At 46.7% G+C, this 24,238-nt stretch overlaps 1 protein-coding gene across 1 annotated transcript; it reads right to left on the bottom strand.

The window, feature by feature from the left end:
• Positions 1–13,115: 13,115 nt before the first annotated feature.
• Positions 13,116–20,083, bottom strand: CRABP1 (cellular retinoic acid binding protein 1). Its single transcript, XM_036843527.1, has 4 exons — positions 19,729–20,083; positions 18,998–19,176; positions 16,853–16,964; positions 13,116–13,405 (listed from the first exon to the last, which is right to left on the bottom strand). The coding sequence occupies exons 1-3, from the start codon at positions 19,796–19,798 to the stop codon at positions 16,959–16,961; spliced, it is 255 nt and encodes an 84-aa protein (XP_036699422.1). The 5' UTR covers positions 19,799–20,083; the 3' UTR covers positions 13,116–13,405; positions 16,853–16,958.
• Positions 20,084–24,238: the final 4,155 nt, after the last annotated feature.

Raw genomic sequence — 24,238 nt, 5'->3', positions numbered from 1 at the left:
TTCCTGCTTCCTTTCTCGTTGTCTGCTTCTTTTCTTCAGATAGAAGACTTGGGTTCTATCCCACTACCAACTTTTATCCATGTGGGGTAGTTATTTAACCTCTCTGAGCCTCAGTTTTATCATCTATAAAATGGGAGTGAAAATAGTACCTACTTGATTGGCTTATTTTAGGATTAACAGTGATACTGCATGAAAAGTGCTTAGCACAGGACCTGGAACAGAATAAGCCCTTATTAAATGTCACTTATTGTTATGCTTTCTGTCTCCCTTTTTTTCTACAAAAAGCTATTCGGTACCATTAAACTATAAACACAATCTTTGATGATCACAGTAAGGAAAACATTTCATGTCCCCAATGGCAGAAAAAGCATTGGCTGTGGGGTCAGACAGCCCAGGACTGTAATCCCAGCTCTGCCATTTACAAACTGGGTAAGTCATTCCAAGGACTTAGTCTCTCTGAACCTCAGTGCCCCCATCTGTAAAATGGGATACTGATAATACCTGACACCCCAGGATTGCTGTGCATGTCACATGGGATACATGTGTGAAGGGGCACTGAAAACTGTACAGAGCCATATAGCTTGGTAATCATTATTTATGCTTCCATTATTGTGTCTTCCTTTTGGTTGCCTTATTTTCTCTTCTTTGTTCCTTCTCTTCTTTTTCCCAAAGTCTTGAGTCAAAAAAACTTCGTGGGACCGTAGAGTGTTAGAGCTGGGAGACCTTTGTGACCATGGGTTCAGTTGTTCTATTAGAAGTCACGGGACTTCCCTGGTGGTCCAGTGGTAAAGAATCTGCCTTCCAGTGCAGGAGATGTGGATTCGATCCCTGGTCAGGGAACTGAGATCCCACATGCCACAGGGCAACTAAGTCCACGTGCCACAACTACTGAGCTCAGGCACCTCAACTAGAGAGACTGTGTGCCACAGAACCCATGCACTCTGGAGCCTGCGCGCCACAACTAGAGAGATAAAACCCGCATTCCACAACTAGAGAGAAGCCCGCGTGCCTCAATGTAAGATTCCCATGTGCCACAACTAAAGACCCGACGCAGCCAAAAATCACTTGGAGAAACACAAAGAAATTCAGATTCCTGGACTCTAACCCACACCTCGAGAATCAGAATCTCTTACTTTTTTTTTTAAATTAATTTTTATTGGAGTATGGTTGCTTTACAATGTTTTGTTAGCCTCCACTGCACAACAAAATGAGTCAGCCATACACATACAGACATCCCTTCCCTTTTGGACTTCCCTCCCATTTAGGTTGCCACAGTGCACTAGGTGAGTTTCCTGTGCTGTACAGCATGTTCCCATCAGTTGTCCATCTTATACATAGTATCAATAATGTATGTGTGCCAATCCCAGTCTCCCAATTCCTCCCACCCCACCCCTTTCCCCCTTGGTATCCATACATTTGTTCTCTACGTCTGTGTCTCTATTTCTGCTTTGCAACTAAGATCATCTATACCATTTTTCTAAATTCCACATATATGCGTTATTATACGATATTTGCTTTTCTCTTTCTGACTTACTTCACTCTGTATGACACTCTCTAGGTCCAACCACATCTCCACAAATGACCCAATTTTGTTCCTTTTTATGGCTGAGTAATATTCCATTGTATATATGTACCATAACTTCTTTATCCATTCGTCGATGGACATTTAGGGTGCTTCCATGTCCTGGCTATTGTAAATAGTGCTGCTATGGACATTGGGGTGCATGTGTCTTTTTGAATTATGGTTTTCTCAGGGTATATGCCCAGTAGTGGGATTGCTGGGTCATATGGTAGTTCTATTTTTAGTTTTTTAAGGAACCTCCATACTGTTCGGCATAGTGGCTGTACCAAGTTACATTCCCACCAACAGCATATGAGGGTTCCCTTTTCTCCACACCCTCTCCAGAATCTGTTTGTAGATTTTCTGATGATGCCCATTCTAACTGGTGTGACGTGGCACCTCATTGAAGTTTTGATTTGCATTTCTCTAATAATTAGTGATGTTGAGCAGCTTTTCATGTGCTTCTTGGCCATCTGTATGTCTTCTTTGGAGAAATGTTTATTTAGGTCTTCTGCTCACTTTTTGATTGGGTTGTTTGTTTTTTTGATATTGAGCTGTATGAGCTGCCTGTATATTTTGGAGATTAATCCGTTGTCAGTTACTTCATCTGCAAATATTTTCTCCCATTCTGAGGGTTGTCTTTTCATCTTGTTTATGGTCTCCTTTGCTGTGCAAAAGTTTTTAAGTTTAATTAGGTCCCATTTGTTTATTTTTGTTTTAATTTTCATTACTCTAGGAGGTGGGACAAAAAAAATGTTGCTGTGGTTTATGTCAAAGAGTGTTCTGGGGACTTCCCTGGTGGTGCAGTGGTTAAGAACCCACCAATGCAGGGAACATGAGTTTGAGCCCTAGTCCGGGAAGATCTCACATGCCGCAGAGCAACTAAGCCTGTGTGCCACACTACTGAGCCTGCACTCTAGAGCCTGCAAGCCACAACTACTGAGCCTGCAAGCCACAACTACTGAGCCCAGCTGTCACAACTACTGAAGCCCGTGCGCCTAGAGCCTGTGCTCCACAATAAGAGAAGCCACTGCAATGAGAAGCCCGCGCACCACAATGAAGAGCAGCCCCCGCTCAACGCAACTAGAGAAAGCCCGCACATAGCAATGAAGACCCAATGCAGCCAAAAATAAATAAATAAATAAATAGAGTGTTCTGCCTATGTTTCCCCTAAGAGTTTTATAGTGTCTGGTCTTACATTTAGGTCTTTAATCCATTTTGAGTTTATTTTTGTGTATGGTGTTAGGGAGTGTTCTAATTTCATTCTTTTACATGTAGCTGTCCAGTTTTCCCAGCACCACTTATTGAAGAGGCTGTCTTTTCTCCATTATATATTTTTGCCTCCTTTGTCATAGACTAGGTGACCATAGGTGTGTGGGTTTATCTCTGGACTTTCTATCCTGTTCCATTGATCTATATTTCTGTTTTTGTGCTAGTATCATACTGTCTTGATTACTGTAGCTTTGTAGTATAGTCTGAAGTCAGGGAGCCTGATTCCTCTAGCTCCGTTTTTCTTTCTCAAGATTGCTTTGGCTATTCGGGGTCTTTTGTGTTTCCATACAAATTGTGAAATTTTTTGTTCTAGTTCTGTGAAAAATGCCATTGGCAATTTGATAGGGCTTGCAATCTGTAGGTTGCTTTGGGTAGTATAGTCATTTTCACAACATTGATTCTTCCAGTCCAAGAACATGGTAGGTATATCTCTCCATCCGTTTATGTCATCTTTGATTTATTTCATCAGTATTTTATAGTTTTCTGAGTACAGGTCTTTTGCCTCCTTAGGTAGGTTTATTCCTAGGTATTTTATTTTTCTGTTGCAATGGTAAATGGGAGTGTTTCCTTGATTTTTCTTTCTGATCTTTCATTGTTAGTGTATAGGAATGCAAGAGATTTCTGTGTATTAATTTTGTATCCTGTAACTTTACCAAATTCATTGATTAGCTCTAGTAGTTTTCTGGTGGCATCTTTAGGATTCTCTATGTATAGTATCATGTCATCTGCAAACGGTGACAGTTTTACTTCTTCTTTTCCAATTTGGATTCCTTTATTTCTTTTTCTTCTCTGACTGTCATGGCTAGGACTTCCAAAGCTATGTTGGATAATAGTGACGAGAGTGGACATCCTTGTCCTGCTCCAGGTCTTAGAGGAAATGCTTTCAGTTTTTTACCATTGAGAATAATGTTTGCTGTGGGTTTGTCATATATGACCTTTATTATGTTAAGGTAGGTTCCCTCTATGCCCACTTTCTGGAGAGTTTTTATCATAAATGGGTGTTGAATTTTGTCAAAACATTTTCCTGCATTTATTGAGATGATCATCATATGGTTTTTATCCTTTAATTTATTAATATGGTGAATCACATTGATTGATTTGTATATATTGAAGAATCCTTGCATCTCTGGAATAAATCCCACTTGATCATGGTTTATGATCCTTTTAATGTGTTGTTGGATTCTGTTTGCTAGTATTTTGTTGAGGATTTTGTGTCTATGTTCATCAGTGATATTGGCCTGTAATTTTCATTTTTTGTGATATCTTTGTCTGGTTTTGGTATCAGGGTGATGGTAGCTTCGTAGAATGAGTTTGGGAGTGTTCCACCCTCTGCAATTTTTTGGAAGAGTTTGAGAAGGATAGGTGTTAGCTCTTTTCTAAATGTTTGATAGAATTCACCTGTGAAGCCATCTGGTCCTGGGCTTTCGTTTGTTGGAAGATTTTTAATCACAGTTTTAATTTCATTACTTGTGATTCATCTGTTCATATTTTATATTTCTTTTTGGTTCAGTCTCGGAAGGTTGTACTTTTCTAAGAATTTTTCCATTTCATCCAGGTTGTCCATTTTATTGCCATACAGTTTCTTGTAGTACTCTCTTCTGATCCTTTGTATTTCTATGGTGTCAGTTGTAACTTCTCCTTTTCTGTTTCTAATTTTACTGATTTGAGTCCTCTCGCTTTTTTTCTTGATGAGTCTGGCTAAAGGTTTATCAACTTTGTTTATCTTCTCAAAGAACCAGCTTTTAGTTTTATTGATCTTTGCTATTGTTTTCTTCTTTTCTACTTCATTTATTTCCACTCTGATCTTTATTTCTTTCCTTCTACTAACTTTGAGTTTTGTTTGTTCTTCTTTCTCTAGTTGCTTTAGATATAAGGTTAGGTTGTTTATTTGAGATTTTCTTGTTTCTTGAGGTAGGATAGTATTGCTATAAACTTCCCTCTTAGAACTGCTTTTGCTGCATCCCATAGGTTTTGGGTTGTCGTGTTTTTGTTGTCATTTATTTCTAGTATTTTTTGATTTCCTCTTTAATTGCTTCAGTGATCTCTTGGTTATTTAGTAGCATATTGTTTAGCCTCCATGTGTTTGTATTTTTTACAGTTTTTTCCTGTAATTGATTTCTAATCTCATAGTGCTGTGGTCGGGAAAGATGCTTGATACAATTTCAATTTTCTTAAATTTACTGAGGCTTTATTTGTGACCCAAGATGTGATCTATCCTGGAGAATGTTCTGTGAGCACTTGAGAAGAAAGTGTACTTTGCCACTTTCGGGTGGAATGTCCTATAAATATCAGTTAAGTCTATTTGGTCTATTGTGTCATTTAAAGCAGGGGTTCCTGACCCCTGGGCCACAGACCTGTACCAATACTAGTCCGTGGCCTGTTAGGAACCAGGCCACTCAGCAGGAGTTGAGCAGCAGGCGAGTGAGCGAACTTCATCTGCCGCTCCCCATCACTCTCCCCATCACTCACATTACCAGCTGAACCTCGCCCCACCCCCCATCCATGGAAAAATTGTCTTCTACGAAACCAGTCCCTGGTGCCAAAAATGTTGGGGACCACTGATTTAAAGCTTGTACTTCCTTATTTATTTTCTGTTTGGATGATCTGTCCATTGGTGTAAGTGGGGTGTTTAAGTCCCCCACTACAATTGTGTTACTGTTGATTTCTCCTTTTAAGGCTCTTTGCATTTGCCTTATGTATTGAGGTGTTCCTATGTTGGGTGCATAGATATTTACAATTGTTATATTCTTGGATTAATCTTTTGATCATTATGTAGTGTCCTTCCTTGTCTCTTGTAATAGTCTTTATTTTAAAGTCTATCTTGTCTGATATGAGTATTGCTACTCCAGCTTTCCTTTGTAGAATCTCTTACTTTTTAAATGAAAATTTGTTTTAAATTACAAAAGTAATACATGCTCATTCTAAATGAGTTCCAGCAATACAGAAATAATAAGAGTAAAAATGGTCAATCCTCAGAGGTAACTGCTATTAACAGTTTGGTGTGTGTCCTTGAGGGTTTTGTGTTTTTCCTGGAAAGAGCTGACCATTTTTTTTTTCCCCCATTAAACAAGGTCATCACTCATTTTTTAAAAAATGTAGTATAGCTTGGACATCTTTCCACATCTGTACACATATGTCTGCCTCATTCTGCTTGACAGCTGCAGAGAATTCCATGATGTTGCTTATTGTGGTTGATTTAACCACTTCCTTGTTGGTAGACATTTTGGATTCTCCCTGGTGATTCATATGCAGCCAGTCCAGCCTCTGTCCACATTTGGCAACCTTTGCTTTGCAGAGATGGGGAGTCAGAGGCCCAGGGAGGGGATGCAAGCAGGCCAGTGTCACAGAGCAAGTTAGTGGCAGAGACAGGCTTACAATTCTGGTCTCCTGATGTGCTCTTTGCGTTGAACTATATCATTACAATTATTTTTTTAATGGTCAAGGGAACTCAATTTTTTTCTGAACATACTCCTGATAGGAAGAGAAAAAACCTCAGCATTAATTTTATCTTGTGTATTTCTGAGAATTGGATTTTTCCCCAAACTTTCTCGGAGTTTTCATTTTTCATTATGTTCTTTGTAAGAATTCATGATTCAATATTTTTTTCCTGCACATTGTTTCTGAAGCCAACGTTTTTAATGCTAGAATCCCCAAATCCCACTTCCCCTGAGTATGACTATTCTTGGAGACCCTGATCAAATTCCACTTTAGGGACCCAAACCCTTCCCCATCATTCACCATAACTGATGAGCTTTCCTCTCATGGAAACAAATGGAATTATAAAATTGTGACTGTGATCTATGCTCTTATTAAGTTAATTTCTCCAAGTCCTGTAGCTAACTTTCTGAGAAAGATAAATTACCCAATTGTAACAAGTATGACATGTAATGTTTGCAGAACCCTTGTGAGAATTTGCTCTTTGCCCAGAAATTATGCTTAGTTTTCCTACTAAAGGAAGGAACATTAAGCCCACCTCCCATGGGGTAAGAGAAGTTTGATTGGAAGTGACCACTGCCCATCAAGTCATGTCCTCTTTGAAGCAGATGCCTTCAGAGCTTGGTGCTGAGTTGCAGACAAATGTTTCCAAGTCTACTGCTTCTACCACAAAGGGGTTGGTCAGAAACTGCTCAGATTTGTGAGTAAAAAGGAAGAGATGTCATTCTCAGAAAACTGACCACAGTGTTGGCAACATCTGAATGTTGTTTAGCATTGTCTTGGGCAAAAGATAAAGGGAACACAGGACTATAGAGTAACTCTTTTGTCTGATACCTTCTTCTTGGGCCAGATAGAACTCTGGCTTCTATCTTAGAATCAGAAGTAGACCCCTCTCCTGGCTTCTAGATTCTGGCTTCTAAATATCATTGCCTCCTATAAGGACTGGACTCCTTGGAGAAATGGCTGATTCCAGGTCTGGAGCAGGAAATGTACAAAATGAGCCTGGAGCATCTTGTCATACCAGATGACAAGGAATTTAAAGATGACTAGGATCCTACTGAAAGACTCAAGAGGGAAATTGAAGAGGCTCCCACTGGCCAAAGACAGGACACTTTTAGCATCTATAAGGATAGCAACTGCAATGAATTAAAACACATCAAATATGTTTCGATCCACAAATTCATAGTGACTTTCAAAAAGAAAACAAAAACAAAAACAAAAATACAATGATCATCTTTAAAGGATGCCAGGAGGACCAATTCAGTAGTTTGAAAACTAGTAAATACATGGAAAGACTCATTCATTCTGCTTTTCCTATATAAACTATACCTCATGATAACCACATAGTAGATGAGAGAAATTATCTTTAAATGGAAATATTCCAGTTCATAAGTGAAGAAAGAGTGATAGAATTAGAATAGGTCCATGTTTCAACCTCTAGTGAAACCATGGATCTAGGCAATGATCACCAATGGCTGCTAAGATCACAGAAGGAGAGGCAAACAGACATCACGAGTCCTCTAAGAGAAGTACAGCAGACCCACCACAGCTGCAGTATTCTTGCCAAGAAAATCAAACCTGAATGTGAATGAGCTTTTAGATCAAACTACCAATTTGCAAGGAGACAGAAAACATGTTAAACAACACCCTGGAAATGTAATCATCAAAATTCAGACTACGGGAAACTTTACAAGACAAACAAACTGTTCCTCCAACAAATATACTATAAAAAAATAAAATGAGGTAGTGGGGAACTTATAGATTCAAAGAGACTTAAGAGATGTATCAACCAGTCACAAAGTATGGATATTTCAATCCTGATTTGAACAAATAGGAAAAAAATGTTATGAGACAGTCAGGAAAATTTGAACACTCACAGGATATTTGATGATATTAGGAATTATTTTTAAATTTCCTTGAAATTCTCTATAATAAAGAGTTAAAAAAAAAACCAAACAAAAGAAACCTCAATCCAGAGAAGGAAGTCTCCCTGATCTTGATGAGCACCTAAAGTGATGAGCACCTAAAGTGATGACCCTGGGCAAATCATTTCCCCTCTCTGAGTTCCATCTCTTCACGGTTGAGAATGCTTACAAGTGATGGGGCTCTGATGGGTTGGGATAAGCACAACTGTCCATCCAATTTAAGGGTTTTCAGTCAGAGAAGATTTCAAATCTACTCTGACCTACATTTATCTGACCCTCGTGGAACTTTGTGAAGATTAATTTTTCACCCAGCGATATACTGCATTTCTTTTATCTTAGTGCAGAGTGTTTGCTGGACATCAGGGAGGGCAGATATAGAGGCAAGGGATGTTTTTGACAAGATCCGAGGACTTTCCTGACACAAATGGGCAGTTACAGTAAAGGAGGGAAGAGCCCTGGAGAGTATTCCTAGAGGACAGATGTCTCTGAAAGTGGTGGGTGGTGTTAGGTTGGTGGTGCGAAGGTTGCATCTGTAGGTTGGCTGCCCTACATTTTCTCGGATAACATCCGCTGTTTACTTGGAAATGTTGGCTGTCATGAGGAGGAGAAGGGGCTGAAGTAAAAGGGAATTGAGAAAGATGTTATAATATGCATAGGGTCTTAACTTCCATAGAATTTTTTAAAAAATTTATTTATATTTTGGCTGCGTTGGGTCTTCGTGCTGCGTGGGCTTCTCTAGTTGCGGTGAGAGGGGGCCACTCTTTGTCGCGGTGCGCGGGCTTCTCATTGTGGTGGCTTCTCTTGTTTTGCAGAGCAACGGGCTCTAGGCGCTTGGGCTTCAGTAGTTGTAGTGCGCAGGCTCAGTAGTTGTGGCTCGCGGGCTCTAGAGTGCAAACTCAGTGGTTTGTGGCGCACAGGCTTAGTTGCTCCACGGCATGTGGGATCTTCCTGGACCAAGGCTCGAACCCGTGTCCCTGCATTGGCAGGCGGATTCTTAACCACTGCGCCACCAGGGAAGCCCCCATAGAATATTTGACATTATTTATTCCTTTGAGCAGATGGCACATTGTCTAGTTCCACAGCATTGGTGTCATCATCAAGACAAGGCTTCCTAGAAATATGCAAGTCACACAGGCCCCTGTCCTTCTTTCCATGTATCAGTTAGCAATGCTTTTACTTGCAAGTATGGAAGCCACTGAATAACAGGCTTAAGCAAACAGGGGCTTTTTTCTTTTTTTTTAATCACATAGCAATACATCCAAAGTAGGGGCTGTATTATCTCAGTGACTCTGAGCTGGCATCTCCTTTCCTCGTGGTTATAAAATAGTTGCACCAGCTCCAGGCATCACAATCTCACACCATATTAGAGGCAGTAAGGAGAAGTTACCTTCTCAGTCTCTCCTCTCTTATCAGGAAGAAAAAGTCTTTCCCAGAAGACCCCTAGAAGACTTCCATTTATGTTTCATTGGCCAGAACTGGGTCACATACTCAACTCTAGTTACAGTGCAAGCTGGGAGAATAAGCATTGACTTTCCCAGTCTATACTGTGGGAGGTGGGCAAGGGAGAGAGGGGTTGGGACAGCTGTTGGGACAGGCAATCAGTAAGTTTGTTTCTTCCAAATTTTCCTGCTCCTGAGCAGGGTTTCCTTCACTATTCACCCTTTTCTTTTAAATGGGTCTTGCAATCTCTGCCCCCTTGCCTCTGAGATATAATATGGTATGTGTATTATACTATCTACCTGAGGGGTTACTCTTGCTGTTGGATGGTGTTTGAGTTGAGCACTGCTGTTTACTCCCTACGTCTGCCTTTCCTTGTGGACATCCATTCAGGAAGGCTTGGATCTTGTAAAAAAAATGTTGGGCCTCCATCAGTCAGATAATCAGCACATGTTTACAGAATAATCTCCATTTGCCAAGCCCTGTGGTGGGCTGGGGTAGAGTCGGGGGTGGGGGTGAGCAGAGATGTTTAAGCAGCCATTCCTGGACTCCGGGACCACACAGGCTGGTTGGCGGAAAATGTCAGAAACCAAGGAGATGTGGAATGACAACAGAGGACCACAATAGAAGCCCTGCCTGCACAAGGCAGTCTGTAATTGTGAGCCTAATGTAGGGGCAAGAGACAGGGAGAGAAGATGCCCTAAAGGAGGTGGGTGCTGGCCTTCAAAATAGAAAAGATTTGAGAGGCTCAGAGGAGTGGGGTCAGGGTCTGGACCCATGCGGCTGGATGGCAAGGATTATGTAGGACTCTATAAAGCTCTTGGTACTTTACTAACATTAACTCCTTTAATCTCCACACCAACCAGGCCAAGTGGGTTTTATTGTCTCATTTTACAAGTAGCAAGGGGCCAAGACTAAAGTGGATAAATAATTTACCCAAGGTTTGCTAGCCAGCATGGAGGATAGCTTAATCACCGTTCCTGCCTACCAGTTCATTTTCCCCTATTCTCCCTTTTCTAACAGTTTTGCCCACTAGCCCAGGAGAGGTCATATGGCTCAGGCCTGGCCAATCATTGTACCCTATTCCCCTCAGTTGTGATTGGTCCAGGGTTGGTCATGTGACCTGAACCAGTTCTGTAGGAAATCAAATGGAGTAAGAGATGGAGGGAGAGGTATGGAAGGGCTCTGCCTCAGATTCTAGGCTCTAAGGCCCAGCTCCTGCAGCTTTGCTTGAGTCCTGAGAGCTTCCCTAGCATTCCTCACAACCAGGAGGTCAGCACATTCCTTAAAAAAAAAAAAGCTTTATTAAGATATAATTCACATGACACATAATTCATCTATTTAAAATGTATAATTCAGTGGTTTTTAGTGTATTTGTACAGTTGTGCAACTATTACCACGTCATCAATCTTAGAACATTTTCATCACCCCCCAAAGAAACTCTTTACTCCCTTTTTCCCCCAAACACCCCCAGCCTTAGGCAACCACCAATCTACTTTCTGTCTCTATGGATTTATCTGTCTGGACATTTCATATAAATGGAATTCATACACTATGTGGTCCTTTGTGACTGGCTTCTTACACTTAGCACCAATATTTTCAAGGTTCGGCCGAGTTGTAGGAGCGTACAGTCCTCTTTGCTGGGGCTGGTTGGGGTTGGGTTTCTAGCACTTGCAAACTAAAGGTGTGGCCAGGAGTTGAAGCCAGGTCTGACAGACTCCAAAGCCCTCATTCTTTCTGTTTTACCTGGTGAGGCCAAGTCCTGGAGGGCTTGAAGTCCAGGCCAGAGTTTGACCTTTCTGTTGCAGACCATGGGGATTACTGAGCAGGGGAGTGACATGTTTAGAGCAGCATTTTAGTGAGATTATTCTGATGACAGTGATATTTTGTGTACGTGTTCATCCTACATGTATGTGTATATTATATATCATATGCAATGTGTGTACACACAAATATTTTAAGGTTGAAGGGTATAGCCAGCGATTCCCATCCTGGGTTCCATGGACGTGAATGTCCGTGAGCAGTGTTCCAAGAGGGAATGAGAAAACACTGCCTTTTCCTCTGGAAAATGAAGAAGAAACAGGATTCAAGAGAAACAGGCTACGGACGATGTTCTGAGTCTAAGTGAACCAGTGGTGCTGCATAGCAGCCCAGGTCCTCCCCTTCCTTAGGGGTCCCACTCCAGCCCCTTTCCTCCAAGAAGCCATCAGACAACTCCTCTTCGATGTAAGTAATAGAGTCTTTGAGAGGAGGCTGAGGTCCCCCATGAGCAAAGTAGGGTTCTGGCTGCAGAGGTGTGAGAAGTCAGGTAAAGGTGTCCTCATTTACACTCAGGTGGTGGCACTGGGCCTTAGGTGTCTGCTCCATCAGCTTAGGTGTGAGCTCTTTAAGGGGCACTGTCTTCTGGCTTCATCCATGCCCAAACACTGTTGATCAGCCACTCTGGCCTGGCTTTGCCAAGAGCCCTTGTGCCTAGGATGGCAAGGAGAAATGCCCAAGAAGCCGGGCAGGCAACGTAAAGGAGGGCAGGGGCAATGGTGGGGCCCATGGGGAGGCAGAGGGTGTAAGTTCCACGTAAAAAGGGGGAAGCTGCCAAGCCACCTGTGGCCCTATGAGAGGTGCCAGATTTTCCCAATTTTTCTCCTAAGGAAAGAGAAGTCCAGATTTTCATGTAAAATCTAATTTTCAAATGTTAAAGTTGGCGACTGTGGATTATTGTCCTGTTGCATGTTGGGATCCATTCTTCTCCTGGCTATGTCCTGGGAGGGACTCTTTGTGGGCACACACCCTCCCCCTCCCTCCACCTCCCCACTCTCTTGCCCTCTAGATTCCAGATGGGTTTGGCCAGTGGGCAGAATAGATAGATCAGAGATTGAAAATTGGGAGGTCAGGATACTTAACGCCCTTGTTGCAAGCCAAAGAGACTCTCCCCCCACCCTCTGAACCTCCATCTACCCCACATACTGGGGCCATTGTTTTGGCAGTGATCACATTCCTCTGTGTACTGCCACAGCTCCTACACGGTGGTGGCCTCTCTCCCAGGCTATAGCTCTTGTGGTCTGGTTGACCCCTCTGTCCCTCTGTCTAGGGGAGTACTGGTTCCCTGCTGCTTGTCTCTGAGTTTCTCACCATCCTTTGTTGGTTCTCTTCATCCCGTCCCCGTAAATGCCTGTGTAAATAGTTCCCCTTCATTCTGAGCTCTCCTCAGTTAACCCTTTTGAATATGCCCTCCCTTTCCTTCTGAGAACCAACAATATATCAGCTAATTCAATTAAAAAACAACACTGTGAGGTCCAGGCACACCTGGATCTGCAGTGTGAATCCTGTCAGAGGAAGCCCAGCTCACAACCCTGCCGTATGCTCCAAGCACTGCACCTGGGCAGCAGGCAGAAGAGCAAGAAATCACTACGCAGACCAATGCAGTGCTGGGGGTACACCATGACCTTGTGTGGAAACCGAAGAGTCAGTCCAAGAAGGAGAAAGCCTTGAGGTGTGTACAACCAGTTTAATGACTGATGAAACCATAGAGACGCCAAACTATGGAGCACCAGGGACACAGAGGCACGAAGCCTTGGGGGGAAACACTACAGCATTATCGTGGGGAAAACGGGATCACATAATGTTGATACTGGGGAAGAGGAGGTCCACTGGCAGCCTCAGAACTATGACATTCCTCGGGGGAACATGAATCCACCCCCCAAGCTGGAGCAAGCCAGCCGCCTTCACTCCCGAACATAAATCCTGGTTGCCAGACCACATCATCGGCGCCGAAGGTCTGCAGAGAAGGAAAACCAATCAGTGCAGATGTCTGTGCAAAAACGGTTTAAAGCAGATCGCTAATAAGGCCACTTACTGCCCTGTTAAAAACTCTGTAGCAAGACATTTCAATTTCCTGTGCGGTGTGCTCATGCTCAGCCCTAAGGGTTTTTTTTTTCCTTGCTTTTTTTTTTTTTTTTTTTCTCCCTTACACTCTGTATGGCAGAGAGGCAACAGGGGTATAGAATTATGGTGTATGCAATTTTCCACTGCTTCTGGAACTTGGGAATGCTGACATAAAAAAAATGCAAGTTTCCTGGCTTTGGTTTTTTAAATTAACCTGAAGTGGGTGGTGGGGAGTATGCCATATTGGACATTTCTGAAGTGGTTCTGTCTCTTTTCAAGTGACTTCAAGAGAGCAAGGGGCTTGGGCAGCTGGAGCCCTGGGGTTTCAGCACTGACCAGCCAGGTGGGATTAGCTTCAGAGAGGGTGTAGAAATACCTTCCAGGAAGCAACTGGTCCAGCCTGGGAGACACCTGAGATGTTGTATAAGTAATACTCCAGGTACCTGCAAGCGAGAAACATGGTCTCAACTGCAAAAGCACAGTATCATCGGCATCCCAGACCAGCTCTGCAACTCACAGCTGGGTGAGCTGGGGCACTGCTCTGGTCTCTTGGACAGTTTGGGGGTGGAGGGGGAGGGAGTTGAGGGGAGGGGGTGCAATTGAACAAGATCCCACAGTTCTTTCCAGCTACTATTCTGTGACTGTTTGTTTGTGTGCTGTGGGGAGGACACAATCATTCCACGAATGGAAGAGCACGGTTTTCTTCTGGCCTCTGAAATGATATCACTGTAAGTAAGCTGTCTCAACTCTTCCAAAAACTAGAAATTACTCATAGGCCTGCTTTCCTAGGTCTCTCACAGGCAATTGGAACAGAGAAAGCAATATGTATGTTAAAAAAACACAAAATTTTTAAAAAAACAAACAATTTCCTCACTCTGTAGACTGACGTAGATATGTTTGTTTGCAGACGTACATTTTTCTGTGGGAGGGTCCCTATCTTTCAGATTGTCAAAGGGGCCTGAGGTTAAAAGCCCTGAACTAAGAGCTTGAATATACTTGGATCTTCCCCTGGGTCCCTCAGTTGACCATGAGATGCTCTCAGAGAACATGAGCTGGGACGTTATTCAAACATGTGTGTTTCAGGGAAATACTAGTCATTAGTGATTATGAAGGAAGCAAATGCTCATCACCAGCCTCTTTTCTAAGTAGGGAACTTCTCATCACACCGGCACAGCTGTACCTGCTCTGGACACCTTCTCTGTCCTATTCCCTTTCCTCATCAGTGAGGAATGCAGACGGTGCTGGGTGCTGGGGCCGGGTGAAGCGGGGGTTCCCACGGAAATTCACCTCTCAGATGTCCAGACCACTCAGAACTTTGTCAGTTTTCCAAAACTCTTCCAGCTCTGTGGCCACGGAGTGTTACGTGGAAGGCCAGAGTTTGGGGATTGGACTCTATACCTGTGCTGGAATGACCGACACCTCCCCCAGGCCAACAAATGGCTTCACGAAACAAGAAGAAATTGCTACATTTCCAATCACATTTGAAATGTCCTTCTCAGCCTGCAAACTATGCTCAGAGGTTCCTGAAAGAAACTCTCTGTATAATGTGGCTGAGTGGTTTAAGGGACTACACTCAATTTTCAAAAGAAGGCAATTTACAGCCTGGGGGTGCTGGGAGAGCTTATTTAAGTTAACTAGAATAAATTTCCTCTTGTTATACAGAGACAGCATCTCATCTCCCTACATTTGGATTTATTAATGATAATAACCCTTGGAACAAAAGCCCACATTTTAGATCCCAAATGCCAAGAATTAATCCTCCCTTTGAGGCTCGTATGTACGTCTGCCGAGCCAGGGAAGGATGCACGGGTGGAGCTGTAGTGGGCAATTTGGAAGTGGTGGAGTTCTCCTAGCAGAATTGGGCCCATGCGCGGGCTGCTCAGATACTACTGAGATTAATAAAATCACACTTTCTCACGGACCACACGGAGCCTACTTAACCCTTAGCTACACTCAAGAACTCTAAAATCATCTCCCTATTTTCTATCCCTGGTACCAATGAACCATACGTGCCTTTTCCTCCTAAATTTCCATGTCTCAGCCTCAAATTGCTCCCCCAACCCCATCAACTATTCCTGCCCTTGAAACAACATTAACCAGATTGCAAATGAAGCCAGTCCTTTCTCATGAAAGAAAGTATGTGAAATCATCTCAGGGAAGGACAAGAGGAGAGAGCGAGTGAGATCAAGCAGCCTCCGTTAAAGTAATAGAGACAGCTCAATTTAGGGTCTTCTTGCAGAAGAAACATGTAATTTCAGGGCTGAGAGAGACCTCAGGGATCAAACTTTAGCCCAACCCCTCATTTTACAGCTCGGGGAGGGAAGGGCCATGCCCAGGTCACACAGCGAGTCCTGTCCTAGCATTCCTTGCCACCTCCTTTCCCGACATTTCAGGGTGACACTTGCTAGGCTGGGGCAGGCAGGCAGTCTTTGAGTGGAAATGTTAACAGGCCTGATGGAGAACAAAGGATATCATTTCCTGGTTACCCACAACAGCGTTCCCCTTTTCTAGCGGGGGCGTTGAGAGGACGGGGAAGGGTATTACAAGGAAAGCTTGGTCTGTTCTGAAACACAAAGGGAGAGTGGCAGGGAGGTGTCCTTTCCTCTGTCTTCTTTGCCCCCGTACCTAAATAAAGGGGGAGGAGGTGTGTGATTAAACTACAGGGGTTTCTAACTTGGCCTCACCAGGTATATTTTGTGTGGCCAGGGATGTTTAAAATGTTTCAATCTGATTACCTTTAAGGTAGAGCCCACCCTCTTCAGTTCCAAAGGCCCCACCCTCCACATTGTGTTAACACTGTGACCGCCCCAAATTAGCATCACTGTGCTTGTCTGGCTCCCGAAGGCCATTGGAGTTTATAGATCCAGGGGTAAAAATGTTCTTTAAGGCTCTCAGTGCAGGCATACTAAAATTTCTGAAATCTTTCCCAGGCAGCAAAATGGGGAATGAGGAGGGGCGGGGGCGTGGGGGGAATCCCTTCTGCAGAGTGAACCCTGGGACCTCCCAGAGCCCAAGCATTCTGAGCCCGGCTGGAGGGGAGGCCAGCTTAAGCAAGTCAGCAAGTCATCACACGGATGCATGGGTTTGTATAGAGGCCGGCAAGGCAGCCCGTCCCTAGCCCCTGCTCTGCCCTCTGAGCCACTCCTCTCTCCTGCCAACCATCTAACAATGATTTCCTCTGACCTAAACTGTCATCTCAAGCTTTCTGCTCACATTTTAACCAGGGCAAAGAGTGTCTCTCCCTGATTGGATGGAGTGAAGGTGATGATCGTGGGGCCCGCCACAGGCAACATCTGGAGAACTGCAGGCTTGTTTCAGGGTCAAGGGGGCCTCCACTCACCAGATGAGCTCGTCGTTGGCCAGCTCGCGGGTCCAGTAGGTTTTGGGGCCGTCCCCCTCAAGGAGAGTTTGTGTGCAGTGGATCTTGTTCTCATTCTCCCAAGTGGCTAACTCTGTGGGCAGGAAGACCATTGTGACATTAATTCACTATTGGCAGCGGGAGCAGAAGACAACAATGAGCATGGGAGAATAAGTGCTGTGCAGAGAAGCAACACATGGTCCCTGTCAGCAGGGCACAGAACCTTCTGTGCTGTGCCGTATCAAGCCCAAATTCAGAGGGCTGACCGCGGATTTTATGGGGTATAAATATACCTTGTATTACACAGTACACACACACACTCATGAAGCAGCAAAGCCTCAGGCACACTTTACATCTCAGGAATAAAATTGAGGGCACGCAATGATTCATTTATGTCAAATGGACGACCCCTTCAAGCAATTTTGCTATTCAAGGCAAGAAGCTTCTCATATCAGAAGTATAAAATTTTAGAATGGTAAAGGACACCGTTATTGTAACACATCTTTAGTCAAGCAGATTCAGGAGCTCTGCTCCTTGCATGGATTTGGGGATAATGCCTTCCTTTCTGTTTGCACTCATCAGACGCAGCACACAGCCTGCTCTGATAAACCTGAGTGTCTCTGGCTCTGAGGATAAAAACACAGCCACTTTCCAGGTTACATGTCTCTAGAAAAAAATTTTTTTAAGTCTGAAGGGTTCTCCATGCTGTTGTAGGTGGGAGGCAAAAAGGAGGGATTCCCTGCCAGTTTTCCCCAGCGTCTGCACAAAGCAAATGCTGTACAGCTGGGTTCCGAGGCTGTACTGAATGTGCACATACTTGCTTTTTAACTAACACACTGGGACACATTCACTAGGCAGGGCAGGGATAAAGCCCCACTCTCCAGGCTGTCGTGTGAACCTTTGATTTTTTTTTTAACCAGAATTACTGTCTCTGGCAGTAGTCACCATTGGATGTCCCCAAATTGAGTCCTGCCTATCGCCAGGGCTTCTACCTTAGACTCCCAGACCTTCCCTCTAAGCTGTCCTGCTCTTTGTGTTTTACAAACGGTGGCAGTGGCTGGGGCTCCAATCCTGCCAGCTCCAAGCCCCCGGACAATCATTTTCAGGCTGTGCTAACTCTGGGGGCTAATATTGCTTTGTGGGACAGGTGTTGCTCCTGGGGTCGTGACTCTTGTGTCCTCCCAAACCCCATGCCCAGAGAGTCCCACTCTAGATCAGACAGGGCACCACTCAGGAAAGGTGAAAAACAATTTCTCTCCCCTCTCTCGAATGTTATTCGTTCTTTTTTTTAAACCTTGGGGAGAGGAGGGAGACATTTTGTCACTTTTAAACTAAGTGGTTCAGCAGCGAATCGTTTCTTTTCCTTCTGTCCTCAAATCCACGAGGAGCCAGCCCTCCATTCTATTCCAGAGACCAACCAATGCAATTTTTGCCCATCTAAAAAAGGAATTACAACCCCTTGCTTCAGTCCACCCGTTCATCCACCCTGAGACCGATATACGAAGAAATACAGAATTCTTGCCCTTGAGGACTAAGAGAGAGAGCCCTTAGTCCATTTTCCAGGCAGAATCTGCCCTTGCTTTTGGAAAGATTCGTCGTTTCCTTTAAGAAACCAAACTGAGGGCGGGCGGGAGAGGTCCCGGGGCCATCGAGACTGCTGAAACTGGATCCAGAGCATTCTCAGGGCGCCCAGAGACCCGGGAGGGCGGGACGCGAGAGCTACCGCTCCACCTGCGGCAGGAAACGTGGCAGCCTCGCGGCCAGGGAACCTGGCGGCCCTGAAACCTCCTCCTCCCCCGCCTCCTGCGCTCGCGCTGAGGATCGCAGCAAAACGCTGCGGAAGGCCCTGCAAGGAACGCGGTGCAACCCAGAGCCCGCGCTTTAGGCACGGCTGTTAGCACCTCGGGAGGCGACTTAGGGATGAGGTTGGGGAGGGGTTGGGGTAGGCCTTTCTCTTGAGCCCAGGGGAACGCGGCGCACAGATCCTCTCTGCAAACAGCCGGTGCACACGCCCTGCAAGGAAAGGGCGCCACAGGCTGCAAAAGGAGCCGGGGGTTCGTCTGGCTGCAGCGGTTCACGGGTAGGGAGCGGGGACGCGGGAACGCTGCCCAGACTCTGGGGCCTCACCCTGCACTTGCGTCCGTCCACTGTCTCCTCCTCAAAGCCTTCTCCGACCTTGAAGTTGATCTCAGTCGTGCGCACCGTGGTGGATGTCTTGATGTAGAACTGATCCCCGTCCTGGCGGATCTCCACGTGCGGCTTGGACGCAGCCGCCACGGCCACTTTCCTCAGCATGGCGTTCACACCTGCGCCGGGAAGAATGGGCGCGACTCACGGGGCCTCGCCACCCGCCAGTCGTCCCAGGACCGGCCGGGCACTTCTCAAATCTTCTGACTATATATAGATGGGAGCCTTAAAACTGATTCATTCCTCCCCTGCCCTCGCCCTGATTTTTTTTTTTTTCCGAGTGAGCAACTGAGGCTCAGAGAGGGTAAGCGGCCTCCCCTGAGTAGCACAGTGTATTTCGTGGTAGGGCCTGGTCTCAAACTGAGTCCCCAGTTTTAAAGTCCCTGACCCACCTAGGACTTCAGTAATAACCTCTCCTCGAGATTATCTAGCACGAGATAAAGGCCGAACCGTCGGGGAAAGCGCCAAGCATCCAGCAAACGCTCTCTGGATGCGCGGATCCCGGGCTGTACTCGCCACTTCTAGATGGGGTGCGCCTTGGAATTCGCCCCAATCTATCGCACCGGGGACTCCCTCTTGCCTGGTGTTGGTCCCTAAAGCCCACCCTCTGCGGGTCGGGGGCGCCGCCGGCTGCTGCTCCCCGTCGGGGCACGCCGTCCGCGCCAGCTTACCCAGCGCCTTGAGCAGCTCGTCGAAATTCTCGCTGCTGCGCATCTTCCAGGTGCCGGCGAAATTGGGCATCTTGGCAGTGGTGGCGGCGGCGGGAAGGTGGCGGCAGGCACGGACAGCTGCGGCGCAGCGGGCACACTCCAAGCTGCAAGGCGGAGACTGCGGCTCTGCGCCCAGCCCCACGCGCCTTGAGTCTCCGGGAGAGCGCCCCCAACCCCCGCGCTGCTCCAAGCACCGCCCGCCAGCCCCGCCCCCGCCCCCCGCGGCCCCTACCCAGAGTGAGCCCAGCTCCCAGCCCTACCGTGACCCCACTCTGCCCCTTGGCGTTCCAGTCTCCAGTGGTGCAGGCTTGGCACCAGCTCTCCTACAACTCTGGGTGGGGGGCGCCTCTGCCACCCCCAGGCTACTCACATCCTTCTTTAAAGTGGGTGGTGGGAGAGGGTTAGCTGAAACAAGGTTGGCCAAGAGGGGGAAATTGTTGAAGCTAGGCGGTGGGGACTTGGGGAAATCATTATACCATTCTCTCTACTTTTGCATTTGTTTGAGAATATACATAATATAAAGTTAAAATAAGTGGGGAGTGGGTCCACCAGGGGATGAGAGCCTTTCCCCACTCCCAGTCGCCTCCACTCCCAGTCCGGGATCCTATTCCGCACCCCCCCCCCCCCCCCAACCCACCAACCTCCATAACACCACCAACACCACAAACAGGACCATGGGAGCAAGTGGCGGAAAAAACCTCAAACCACTCCAGCACCGTCTGGGCGCTGCTGTGCAGAACCCAGGATCGCGCGAGATTGTGGGTCCTCCACGTTGGTAGGGCGGGAGGGAGTCCAGGCTGCTGCACCCTTGTGGGTAGCTCAGACGTACTGCGGTTCGAGAGGGGTGGAGTGAGTAAGCTCCAGAACCCTGGGTAGGAGCGGCCTGTTTTGCAGAAAAGTGAGGCTTTGTACTCGCAGGCAGGCTGGGAGGGCCAAGTGGAGGAAGTCTTCTCTCTTCTCCCTTTGATCCCAAATATGCACCATACCTAAAGCCCCCTCAGTGTCTCCTCTACGGAAGTACAGGAGTACAGACACTTCACCGCAGCTCTTAGAGCTGTCCACAGCAGACCCTAAAATTCCCTTCCAGTCTCTTTCCACTATTCGGCCATCAGTATGCCTTGGCAAGCTACATAACTCAGGATTCTAGAACCTGCCATGCATCTTCCCACCTCTAAGCCTTTGCCCCTGCTGTGCCCTCTCCCTGGAATGCCCTTTTCCTCCTCGGGTTAATAAAATCTTGCCCATTCATCAAAGTCCATCTCTATGCTGTCTCTTTTGAAATTTCGTTTCCTAATCAAATATGATTATTTTTCTCTGAACCCACAGAATCCATGTTTGGTCCTGCTCTTTTTTCAGTTTTAATCCTGCTATAAACTGAACTCCTGGAGGGCAGGGATTGAGTGTTTATCTACTTGTCCTCTCTTCCACAGGCTTAGCCAGGTGGGGCTCAATCAATAAGCACTGATTTGAGAAGGGTGTATGTGTCCTGCAGCCCAGAGGTAGTGCAGGGGTGAAGATTTCTGGAGGGACTGTGGGAATCTGTGCTGAGTGCCTGCTGAACAGGACTCTGGACCTTTGGAGGTGTCTGGGGCTGGGCTCCTGCCCTGAGGCCCCGAGGAGCTGTCCTAGAAAGCAGCTGAGGACAGGAGAAGGGAGAGGAGCCATCACCAGCTGGAAAGGGGTGTGGGCAGAGCCAACTTTATGGATGTGAGACCTATGTAGTCACACGGGGCCATGCACTTGGCAGGGCCCAGTGGTTGGTTCAATGATCTGCTACTGCCATCTTGAAATTCTTAATCATTTTTGGGCAAGGGGTCCTGTATTTTCATTTTGCACCGGATCCACAGATTATGCACCTGATCCTGAGTGTGGGAGGCAGAGGATAGGGCTGCCACAGAATCAAACCCACTTTACAGAGGGTCTGAACAGTGAGGAGGAAAAACAGGGGTGCCATCTATCTAACACAAGCCTCTGCCCCCATCCAATTCTCCCCCGCAACATGGCCTCCACCATCTTCAGACCAGGCTGGGGAGGGGCTGGAGCAGGACAGTGGAGGGCAACAAAGCTGGGAGTCAAGACCATAGGGAAAGCTGTAAAGGTGACTGGCAGGTCTTGCAGTGGGTGTGCAAAGGGGGAAAGAGGAAAAGAGGCAGGAGGGGGAAGTCATGGTAAAGGAATAGAGAGGATGGGGCCAGAGGGGTCAAATGAAGAGGCTCACGCCCAGGTTGGGGCGGGTATGATGGAGGACATTGGTGCATTGTCCAGGCACTGAGCAAGGGGGGGGAGAAGGATCCAGGAAGGGGAGGGCACAACCAGATCAGAGTGTGAGATCGTCCTGGGGTCCTGTGAACCCACTGTCCTTGTTAATGAAGTTCAGAGCAGGCCAGGGCAGACAGGAGGGGCTAAGAATTCTCAGATGCCCCAAACATTATGAAGGGTCACATGGAGGCGGGGAGGGCAGCTCCCATCACCGGCCTGGCTACTAGGGGAACCCCAGAGCCAAAGGGCAGCACAAACCCTACCACTGTGTTATTTCTGTGGATCCAGCCTGAGGATCCAGAGCAGGGCCCCTGCCGTGGGGAAGATCTAACTCTTGGCCTGGGCCTCAGGACAGATCGGCAGAATCACCCCAACTCCTCCGCGCCTCCCTGCCATCTCTCATTCCTTCTCTTGTTTCACCCTTCCATTCACTAATCTTGCCAGCCACCTCTCTGAGCTGGGAACTGGATTGGGCCCTGGGAATAGTGACCAATCAAAATCCAGGTCCTGTCTTGAGGGTCCATCATTTAACTGGGGGAAAAAACCTAGAAAATCTGCAATCTCCATGTGGGCTAATAGTGCCTATGAGGCAGGCTTTTAGCCCAGCCTGTTCTGAGCCTTAAGAGTCTATCAAGGGAATTCCCTGGCCGTCCAGTGGTTAGGATTCCACGCTTCCACTGCAGGGGGCCTGGGTTTGATCCCTGGTAGGGAAACTAAGATCCCACAAACTGCACACGAAGCTAAAAAAAAAAAAAGAAGATTCTATCCAGAGAGGCTAAGGGAGTGAGGGGGTATGTTCAGAAAGAATATGTGCAGAGCCAGGAGTTGTAGAACAAGGCTGCGTGTTTGGGGACCACGTGTCCTTTGGCGTGGCTGGAGTGCATTGTCTGAGGGGCGTGAGGCCGGAGGTGACATAGGAGGTGAGCAGAAGTCACTCCACTAAGTGCACACGGCCACGAAGCAGTGCTCCTGGGGGGCACATAGAAGGGTTTTTAGCGGAGGTGAGCCATGATCCTATGGCATTTTGGGGAAGTAAATTTGCCACTACCTCAGTGTGGAGGATGGATCAGATGGGGCAAACATTGCCGGAGGCCCAGGGAGGAAGCTGTGCCCTGCATGGGCAGGCAGAAGTGCTATTGGCGGTGGGAGCCTGGAAGGGGACGGGTTAGAGAATGGTGGTTCCTGAACGCCAGTCTGTGACTTGAGCCGGGCATGCCAGCAGCCTGGAGGTGCTTTCTAGGAATCAGATTCCCAGGCCTGGCCCTGGAGCTTTGGATTCAGTAAGTCAGGAAGGGCCCAGGGAGCTCTGTTTGACAAGTCTTCAGGGTGATTCTCCTTGTACAGCCAGGTTGGCCTTACCATATTGTATGACCAGCTACGCCTGGCAGGGAAGGGGAAGTGGAAGGAAGGGACCAGGGTGACTCCCTGGTGTCTGGATTGTACACTTGGTGGTCTGATTTGCTGCTAAGGGAGCACACGGGCAGGAGATCAGTCCTGTTTGGGATGTGTTGGGTGTGAGTTGTCTGGGGCATCCAGAACCAGCGGGCAGCGGGAAGTGTGGTCCTAGAGTTCTGGAGAGAGATCTGAGATGAAGACAGTGGTGTGGTGTTGCATGCGGGGGGGCAGTTGAAGCCACGAGTGTGGGTGAGATGTCTAGGGACAGGGCACAGATAGGGAAGAGCAGACGGCTGAGGTGGAGCTTGGAAACTCTTCAGTGTGTAGGGGGCAGGTGAGCAGGGGAGAGCCAAAGGAAGCAGGAGGAAAAGCAGAGGGTGATGTCTTACCAGCTAGGAGCACAGCGCTGTACAAAAGGAGGGAGGGGCCAACAGTACCAGCTGCTCCAGGGAGGTTCATGGAGGCAGGGGAGTGAACAGGTGACTCAGGTGACTCAGGTGACTGCAACCAGAGCAGTTTCAGAAGGTGGTGGAGTCTGAAAGTAGGCTGCAACGGATTGAGTTTGGAATGGAAAGAGTGAAATGGAAGCAGAGAATGTAGACTCTTCTTAGAAAAGCAAGGCTATATGGGGGAGAGGAGAGAGAGAGAGATTAGCAGTTATGAGAGGAGGTGGCATCTGCATTTTGGATGGAGGAGATCTGATATTTATAGGCTGAAGGCAGAAACTAAAGGAAAGGTAGAAGATGCAGGAGAAAGAAGATGGATACACGTGGTAAAGAGGAGAGAAGATGAGACCAGAGCGCAGGTGCAGGTGTGT

This window comes from Balaenoptera musculus, chromosome 2, assembly GCF_009873245.2.
Source record: "Balaenoptera musculus isolate JJ_BM4_2016_0621 chromosome 2, mBalMus1.pri.v3, whole genome shotgun sequence".
Classification (NCBI taxonomy): Eukaryota; Metazoa; Chordata; class Mammalia; order Artiodactyla; family Balaenopteridae; genus Balaenoptera; species Balaenoptera musculus.
Note: the sequence above shows the minus strand (reverse complement) of the source record. Positions and strands in the feature narration are given on the sequence as shown.

Excerpts from the sequence above, each read along its gene's own strand:
- CRABP1 (XM_036843527.1), bottom strand. The coding sequence starts at position 19,798 with ATGCCCAATTTCGCCGGCACCTGGAAGATGCGCAGCAGCGAGAATTTC. Across the intron at positions 19,177-19,728 it reads CGAGCTGCTCAAGGCGCTGG|GTGTGAACGCCATGCTGAGG; the intron begins GTAAGCTGGCGC and ends TTCCCGGCGCAG.